At 57.5% G+C, this 8856-nt stretch overlaps 1 protein-coding gene across 2 annotated transcripts in view; it reads left to right on the plus strand.

Annotated features, from left to right (window-relative positions):
* The window catches only part of COMP (cartilage oligomeric matrix protein), a 16098-nt gene extending 9590 nt beyond the window's left edge, over positions 1 to 6508 (plus strand). For both annotated transcript variants that reach the window (XM_017838199.1, XM_017838200.1), the window contains 12 exons: positions 1012 to 1116; positions 1251 to 1358; positions 2012 to 2171; positions 2888 to 3006; positions 3353 to 3405; positions 3772 to 3965; positions 4265 to 4443; positions 4601 to 4649; positions 4874 to 5070; positions 5191 to 5363; positions 5650 to 5789; positions 5948 to 6508. In XM_017838199.1, coding sequence (XP_017693688.1) covers positions 1012 to 1116; positions 1251 to 1358; positions 2012 to 2171; positions 2888 to 3006; positions 3353 to 3405; positions 3772 to 3965; positions 4265 to 4443; positions 4601 to 4649; positions 4874 to 5070; positions 5191 to 5363; positions 5650 to 5789; positions 5948 to 5994 — 1524 coding nt within the window. In that variant the 3' untranslated portion in view covers positions 5995 to 6508. The remainder of the gene's footprint in view (positions 1 to 1011; positions 1117 to 1250; positions 1359 to 2011; positions 2172 to 2887; positions 3007 to 3352; positions 3406 to 3771; positions 3966 to 4264; positions 4444 to 4600; positions 4650 to 4873; positions 5071 to 5190; positions 5364 to 5649; positions 5790 to 5947) is intronic.
* Positions 6509 to 8856: the final 2348 nt, after the last annotated feature.

The following is an 8856-nucleotide window of genomic DNA, read 5'->3' on the forward strand; positions in this document are numbered from 1 at the left end:
GGGGTCTGGTCTCAGCTCCCCTGGGATTGGGGTCTGGTCCCAACTCCCCTGGGATTGGGGTCTGGTCCCAACTCCCCTGGGATTGGGGTCTGGTCCCAACTCCCCTGGGATTGGGGTCTGGTCCCAACTCCCCTGGGATTGGGGTCTGGTCCCAACTCCCCTGGGATTGGGGTCTGGTCTGGCCTTCCTGAGGTTGGAGTCTGGTCCCAACTGGGGTCTGGTCTGGCCCTCCTGAATTTGGGGGCAGGTCCATCTCTCCCCGAGGTTGGGGTCTGGTCCGACGCCCTCACACTGGGGTCTCATCCCATCTTCCAGCAACGAGGGTCTGGTCCCACCCTCCTGAGGTTGGAGTCAGGTCCAACCCTCCTGTAACTGGGGTCTGGTCCCAACCTCCCGTGGTTGGGGTCTGCTCACACTCCCTCCAGTTGGGGTCTGGTCCCAACCTCCTCTGTGCCTGGGATCTGATCCCAACCTCCCCGAGGCTGGGGTTTGTTCCCAACCCTCCCTGCCATCGGGGTCTGCCCCCTCCGCTTTCCCTCCCCTCACTCTCCGGGGTCTGCCACCGCCCTCTCCTGGAGAACCCTCCTTCCCAAAACACCCCGGCCCTTCCCTGGCACCTGAGCCACAGCCACGGCTCTCCCAGCGCTCCCTGGAGAGCTCCTGGCACCTCCAGATCCAGCCCTGCTCGTTCGGGGGTTTGGCTTTCCTGAAGCCCCACAAATCTGGGGAATGTCGGGGAACATCCCACAGAGCTGAGCAGGGACAAGCCCCGCTCGGCAACCTCGGAGCCGAGTCCTGCTGCTGCCTCTGCCTTTACAGCCTCGGGAGCAAGCAGAGGGCTTGGATCCGAGCTGTTTGAAAGGCTCTTTGCACCAGAAACGCCCCTCCCAGGCGGTGTTTTCCCCGCGGTGTTCGGTGCGGGTTCTCACGGAAAACCCCCTCGATTTTGGAGGGTCGTGGCCATCGGGGGACCCCCCCCGGGCCTCACGGGGTGTCTGTGCTGCCTTCCAGTGCCTCGTGGGGTGGGCAGGGAACGGCTACGTGTGCGGGAAGGACACGGACATCGACGGCGTCCCCGACGAGAAGCAGCGCTGCTCCGACAAGAAATGCCGCAAGGTGAGAGCGGCCCCGCCCGCATCGCTCAGGAAATCAGGGAATTCTGGGCGATTCCCACCCGGAAAAAAAGTGCCAGGGAGGTCTTGGGGAGTCAGGGTGAGTGGCATTCCCGGCGTTCTGTGCTCTCCTTCCAGGACAACTGCGTGACCGTCCCCAACTCCGGGCAGGAGGACGCGGACAGGGACGGGATCGGAGACGCCTGCGACGACGATGCCGACGGAGACGGGATTCCAAACAGCGAGGTTGGGGCTCTGGTGTCAGGCTCTGCCCCACCTGAAGGCACCCAGAGGTCCTGCAGAGCAGCAGCAGCACCTTTAATGTGAACTTGGGGAACGCCCAGGTCACGGCGTGACCTTTTGCTTTTAAATTCGGGTGTTCTCTGCTGCACAGGGAGCAGGGACAGGACCCAGGGAGTGTCTGGAGCTGTGTCAGGGCAGGGTCGGGATGGATCTCAGGGAAAGGTTCTTTCCCTGGAGGGTGGTTGGGCACTGCCCAGGCTCCCCAGGGCAGTGGGCACAGCCCCAAGGCTGCCAGAGCTCCAGGAGGGTTTGGATGATCCTCTGAGGGACAGGGGGGGATTGTTGGGGTGTCCTGGGCAGGGCCAGGAGCTGGACTGGATGTTCCTTGTGTCCCTCCCAGCTCAGGCCATTCTGTGCTTCCGAAAGCTCTAAAAACCTGCAGAGAGCAGAGAACACCCCAGAGCACTGCAGGGCCTTCCCAAACCCTGCTCCCCTGGGAATTAGAGGGGGGGGTCTCCCACTGCCATCAGGCCATCCCGGCATTCCCTGGGCAGGCAGTGACCGGGACTGAGGGCGGCAGGAGCGGCTGCAGGGAGCGACGGCTGGTCCCAAACCTCAGCCCCCGTGTCCCCCCCCGTGTCCCCCCATCCCTGCAGGACAACTGTGTGTACACCCGGAACACGGACCAGCGCAACGCCGACAAGGACAACTTCGGGGACGCCTGTGACAACTGTCGGCAGGTGAAGAACAACGACCAGAAGGACATCGACGGCGACGGGAAGGGCGACGAGTGCGACGACGACATGGACGGGGACGGTGAGAGGGGCAGGAGACCCTCCTGGGAGGTGTTTATTTATTTATTTATTTGTTGTCAGGGACTGGGAAGAGGCTTTCCCTGACGAGACTTTCCTGCCTGGAAGAGGCGTCTTTTCCCAGAGGGGTTTTTGGGTGTTTTCTCCTCCTGCTTTCCAGGGAAACCCTCCCTGGCGGGAGAGGAGAAGTCCCTGCAGATAAATCCTTTATCATCCCCACAGAGGGATGAGAAAAACCCTGAGAACTCCAGGGTGGGTGGCTTTCCCCAGGCCCACTGTTTGAAATTAATGATATTAAAGTCCAGTGTTCTCCCCTTTGGAAATAATTTTTCCTCCAGTCCTGCCACTGCCTGGAATTCCGGGGGTACCTGTGTGTTGTCATCTCAATTCACAGCATCTCTGCTGGGCCCTTCACACGGATCCTCCCAGGCCTTCAGAGGCCTCAGAACTAATTCCTGCTGGGATTCCAGCTCAGCTCTCGGCCACACCAGTGTCCTCCCAGTTCAGCCCTCGCAGGGTTTAAACGTCTCTCCCAGGGTGGTGCTCAGACCTCCACTGTGGGACAGTCTGGGGGGTGGTTTAGGACCTGCTGATCTCCTAAGGGAGACCCTGAGGGACGTCCCTTAGAGCAGAACATTCACAAACACTGAATTTGTTGCTTTATCACACGAGTTCACCTGTCCCGGATTTTCTGATGGATCCGCTCTGCCCGTTTCCCAGGGATCAGAAACACAGTGGACAACTGCAGGAGAGTTCCTAACCCTGACCAAAGGGATGGGGATGGGGACGGTGTGGGAGACGCCTGTGACAGCTGCCCAACCCTCAGCAACCCAGACCAGGTACGGAACCTTCCCGGGTTTTGCCTTCCAGGTTCATTCTCCTCCCTCAAACCTGTGCTTGTGTCACCTGCCAGGGTGTTCCCTCCTGGGGACTCACCCAGAGCACCTCTGGCACGTTTTGGCTGCCACCCTGCAGCACAAAAGGACGTTCCCCTGAGAGCAAACATCAGCTCAGAGAGGAAGTTTTGCACTCTGGGCTCTCCCTTCCTTCCCTGTTCAGCCACAGCAGCTTGTAAATCCTGTAGAAACCTTCCCCCCCTGGGCAGCTCTCCCTCTGTTCTCTCTCTTGCCTGTTCCTCCTCTTGACCTGTGGGAAATTTAAATTGTTCTTCCTCTATTTTGGCAGAAAGACACCGACCACGACCTGGTGGGAGATGTCTGTGACACCAACCAGGACAGGTGAGGCCTCGCTGCAAAAATCCCCCCTGTCTGTGTGGAATCCTGGGGGGGAAAAAAGGGAGAAAAAGGGACAGCCTGGCTTGGCCTTATCCAGTAAAAAAGATTAAGAGGTTAAGAGAGGTGGAACTTTCTTCAGACCCCCCCAAAAAAGCGGCCAGTGGAAGGATGGACCCTTCCCTGGGTTGCCCAGCGGGAATATTTCCGATGTATTTTGGGTGTAACCAACAGCCCGAGGCTCCTTAAAGCTGAAACCACCCAGTCCTGCTGCTCCTGCCGAGGATCCCAGCTCCTGGGGAGGTTTTCCCTGCTTGTTCCAAAGCACCTGGCAGTGGGTAACCTTTTTCCCTGCCCTTGTCTCCCCGCCAGCGACGGGGACGGCCACCAGGATTCCCGGGATAACTGCCCCACAGTGCCCAACAGCTCCCAGGTGGACACGGACAACGATGGGGTGGGGGATGAGTGTGATGATGATGATGACGACGACGGGATCCCAGACGTGAAACCCCCGGGCCCCGACAACTGCAGGCTGGTCCCCAACCCCGGCCAGGAGGACTCGGATGGTAAGGGGATGGATTCTCCTGGAGATCCACAGGGATTCAGAGCTGGGACAGGTTCAGATCCCACAGCCCTGCCATCAGGGTCACGCCTGGGAAAGGTTCTCCTCCAGGAGTGTCTGTGGGTTGAGGGGTTTCTCTGCCCACAGCAGGAGAAGCCTCCTGGTTTCTCTGCAGCTGCCCCGGAGCGTCCCAGCGCTCCAAACCTCCCCCCGCAGCACCCGGGACTCCAAACGGAGCAAACCCGGGTGTGAGGGGCAGGAGAGCCCGTGGAGAGCTCCTCACTGCTCCTCTCGTGCCCGCAGGGGACGGCGTGGGGAACGTGTGCGAGGACGACTTCGACAGGGACATGGTGATCGACAGGATCGACGTGTGCCCCGAGAACGCCGAGGTGACCCTGACGGACTTCAGGGCCTTCCAGACCGTGGTGTTGGACCCCGAGGGGGATGCGCAGATTGACCCCAACTGGATCGTCCTCAACCAGGTAGGAGAGTGTCCCAGCACGGGTGGGATGCAGTTTTCCTTGGAAGGCTCTGCAGGTTTCGTGGCGCCGTTCGACGGTTCCCGGATCCTGGAGTGCTGGTCACTGAGCAAGAGGGAGGTTAGAACAGCACTAATGAGTCAACCTTCCTCTTCCTCAGGGCATGGAGATTGTCCAGACCATGAACAGCGATCCTGGCCTGGCTGTAGGTGAGGAATTCCCTTTGTCCTGTTGGAAAATCACCCCTCAGTGCAGCCCTGACGAGTATTTCAGCCGCGACTCAACGACTCCCTCCACCTCCTACAAAATACTTTGTGTAGTAAAGAAATCCTCAGATTTCACCGGGCAAAATCCGTCCCCTGTCCTGAATCCATTAAAAAAAAAAAAAAAAAAGGATCAGCCTTGGCACACAGAGGGGTTGTTTTCCCACCAGGTTACACAGCATTCAACGGGGTGGACTTTGAGGGCACGTTCCACGTCAACACGGCCACGGACGACGACTACGCCGGGTTCATCTTTGGGTACCAGGACAGCTCCAGCTTCTACGTGGTCATGTGGAAGCAGATGGAACAGACCTACTGGCAGGCAAACCCCTTCCGAGCAGTAGCAGAACCTGGAATTCAGCTGAAGGTAAAGAAACCAAGGAAAAAAAAAATTCCCCGGGGGGATTTTTGTGCCCTTTTTGGGAGAAGCGGCTGTGGCAGCTCCACACCTTCACCCCCACACTGAGCAGCCTCTTCCCCACCCCAGGCAGTGAAGTCCAAAACAGGCCCAGGTGAGTATCTCCGGAATTCCCTCTGGCACACGGGAGACACCACTGACCAGGTCAAGCTGCTCTGGAAGGACCCTCGGAATTCTGGCTGGAAGGACAAGACTTCCTATCGCTGGTTCCTGCAGCACCGGCCCCAGGTCGGGTACATCAGGTGAGGGGCTGCAGAGAACTCCCCCTGCTCAGCTCGGGGGGGGTTGGACACAAAAAGGGGAGAGGAGGGACAGCGTCCTCCTGAGAGCAAATTGCACAGGGAAAATCAGCCTCGTGGAATCCCAGGACGGGTGGGGTCGGAAGGGACCTTAAAGCTCATCCAGGGACGTGGGCAGGGACACCTCCCGCTATCCCGGGGTGCTCCATCCTGGCCTTGGACGCCTCCAGGGGTGGGGCAGCCCCGTTGCCCGGGGAGGTCTCGTGTTCACAGCCCTGTTGCCCCCCAGGGCTCGTTTCTACGAGGGCCCCGAGGTCGTGGCAGACACCGGCGTCGTCCTGGACACCACCATGCGAGGGGGACGCCTCGGGGTCTTCTGCTTCTCCCAGGAGAACATCATCTGGTCCAACCTGCGCTACCGCTGCAACGGTGGGTTCCCAAGGCCGAGTGGGGACACTTGGGCTGTTTTGCTCTCCAGTTATTCCTCCATCCCGGGGCCACCCCCAGGCTGGGACATCCCCCAGCAGCTGCTCCTGCTTTCCACTGCTCTTCCTGCCCCTCATCCCTGCCTGCTTTCCTCTCCCCAGACACCATCCCCGAGGACTACGAGACCTTCCGAGTCCAGCAGGACTAACAGCCCCTCGATGGAGCCAGCCCCTCCTGCTTCCCCGGACCCCGCTCCCGCTCTGGAATTCCATAGGAAGAACCGTCAGCACGTCCTGCTGCGCCCTCACAGCACCTCCAGCACCTCTCCCTCGACAGCAACTCCCTTTTCATGCTACAGGAACCCTCTGGGAAGGGCAGAGGGGAGACAGTGAGCGTGGCCCAGAAGCCTGAGCTGCTGCAGAACCCACTGGGAAAAGATCTGCTGGAAGCCCCCCCTGCAGCAGCCGGGATTGTTGGAGTGAGTTTAGCGTGGATGATCCCCAGGAATGTTTTTCCCCACTCCAAGTGTGAATGAATGTTTGTTCTCCTTTCCAAGACCTGCTGCAAAGCAAAGCCAGTGCCAGCGTGAGGAGGACACGGGGAGCAGCCTCGGTACAAAGTTGCTCGTTAAAAATAATTAAAAAACAACAAAAAAAAAGGCACTTTAAGGAGAGTATCTTTGTTCTGGGATGTTGGATAATAAATAACTAGATTCCTCCTTGGTCAGGTGTGTGTTCTTGTGCCTCCTCTGGAGGTTTTACCTCACAGATAGACCCCCAAGGGCTGGAATCAGTGGGACTGGGAGAGCCCGGACTGGGAATTTTCTGGGCCAAGGCACAGGGGCACCTTTTCCTGAAGAACCTCCCTCTCCTTGGCCTGCCCTCCCTGGGTCTCCCCAGAGCAAGAAATGAAAGGTTTAGGCTTGGTTTGCCTCGTAGAACCTGCCAGGACTCCCACAGGCAGCCGAGGAGCTGGAAAAACTGCTCCCATCCGCGTCGTGGGAGCTGGGAGGAGCAGCCAAAGGGTTTCCAGAGCTGGAAATCCGGGGAGCCTTAAATCCCTGTCCCTGCCAGGTAACCAACACCCCCCCAGCAGCACCTCAGCCTGCCTGGGGAGCCAATAAAAGCTGAATTCTGCAAGATGCTGCAGGTTCAAGGTGCTCACCACAGTAATTACCCTGAAACCTGCTCGTGCTTTCGGGAGAGTCGCTCCTGGTTTGGGCAGGACTGAACAGAATTCCCCCTCTGGAAGGAGGCTGTGGGATGAGCACCACACACTGGATGTGCTGCTGCTGCTGCCTGTCACCAAACAGTGGGGACACACATCTCCTCCTCCTGGAGAGTCGAGGGCAAAGGCTGCACTTGGCCAGAATTCCAGGGCAGGGTTGGGATGGATCTCAGGGAAAGGTTCTTCCCCCAGAGGGTGGTTGGGCACTGCCCAGGCTCCCCAGGGCAGTGGGCACGGCCCCAAGGCTGCCAGAGCCCCAGGAGGGTCTGGACAACGCTCCGAGGGACAGGGTGGAAGTTCCACCTCGACCTCTTCCCACGGAGGGTGGAGAGCACTGGGACAGCTGCCCAGGGAGGGGGTGGAGTCTCCCTTCCTGGAGACATTCCAAACCCACCTGGATGTGCCTCTGCTCCAGGTGACCCTGCCTGGGCAGGGGGTTGGACCAAGTGAACTCCAGAGGTCCCTCCCCACTGTCCCAACCCAGCTATTCCATGACCATGGCATTGTTGGGGTGTCCCATGCAGGGCCACTGATGATCCCTGTGGATATTCTGGGATCCTGGGACTCAGGCTCCCACACACTCCAGCAGACCCCGCTCCCCGTCGCAGTCCCCACCACGGAATTGTCTCCCCTTCCCACCGGGTTTATCCGAGTGCCCTCCGCCGCTCGCCCAAGAAAACAGCCGCCGGATTTTGAACCCCTTCAGGCCTTTATTTTGATAAAATTGGTCAAGCCCACATAAGGCAACGCACACCACGGCCCCCCCGCCCGCCCCGACCCCGCCTGGGGAAATAAATAACACAAACGAGGAGAGAGAGAGAGAAAGACAGAGAGAGATTGAGAGAGAGAGAGAGAGAGAGAGAGAGAGAGGAAGGACGTCCATGTAGTGTTGGGCTTTGCAGTATAGAAATTCCACACAAAGCTTCGTTGGGTTGGGTATTTTTTTTTTTGTTGTTGTTGTTTGGTTTTTCTTGGGTTTGGGTGTTTCGTTTGGTGGTTTGTTTGTTTGTTTTGTTTTTTTTTTGTTAGTTTTTTTTTTTTTCCTCCTTCTGTTTAAAAAGGTAAAAATGGTTTCTAGTATATAATACACAGTCAGAACGTCGTGGTTGCCCCCGCGTAGAAAAACCCGACATGCAAATCCATGCCTACACTGCGCCGTTATTTATAAAGAAGATGCAACTCAAAATACAAAGAACAGGAACACTACAAAGTTCATTCTAAAGGGAAGGGGCTGTGGGGTTTTTTTTGGGTGGGTTTTGTTGGTTTTTTTTTAAAAAGAACAGACACACGTAACAAAGGCTACCTGCGCTCTCACATTGCCATCACAGTGACGGGGGGGGGCCGTTGCTCCGAGGAATAAACGCGCTGGTTTTTAGGCTTTTTCTCCCCAAAAAAAAAGCACAGAGTAGGTCGGGGCCTAAGGGGTGAGGAGGGGCCTTTCCGCTTCCTTCGTGTCCAGGGTCTTTCCTTAAGGGGCAGAGCTCAAGCCTGAATTGTTGTTTCTATGGAAACCCAAGTTTTTGCGGCCGAGCCGCTTGTTTTTTGAGGGAAATGTCAGGGATTTTGGGTGTTATCGGGTGCTGCTTCAGGGAAACTGGGGCAGCTCTTGGTCTTGGAGTCACGGAATCAGGGTTGGGAAAAAAGGTACTGAGTTGGAAAAGAATCACCAAATTCAGGTTGGGAAAGAATCACCAAATCCAGGTTGGGAAAGAATCACTGAATCAAGGTTGGGAAAGAATCACCAAATCAAGGTTGGGAAAGAATCACTGAATCAAGGTTGGGAAAGAATCACCAAATCCAGGTTGGGAAAGAATCACTGAATCAAGGTTGGGAAAGAATCACC

This window comes from Lepidothrix coronata, unplaced genomic scaffold (genome assembly GCF_001604755.1).
Source record: "Lepidothrix coronata isolate B3197 unplaced genomic scaffold, Lepidothrix_coronata-1.0 Scaffold327, whole genome shotgun sequence".
NCBI classification, from domain to species: Eukaryota; Metazoa; Chordata; class Aves; order Passeriformes; family Pipridae; genus Lepidothrix; species Lepidothrix coronata.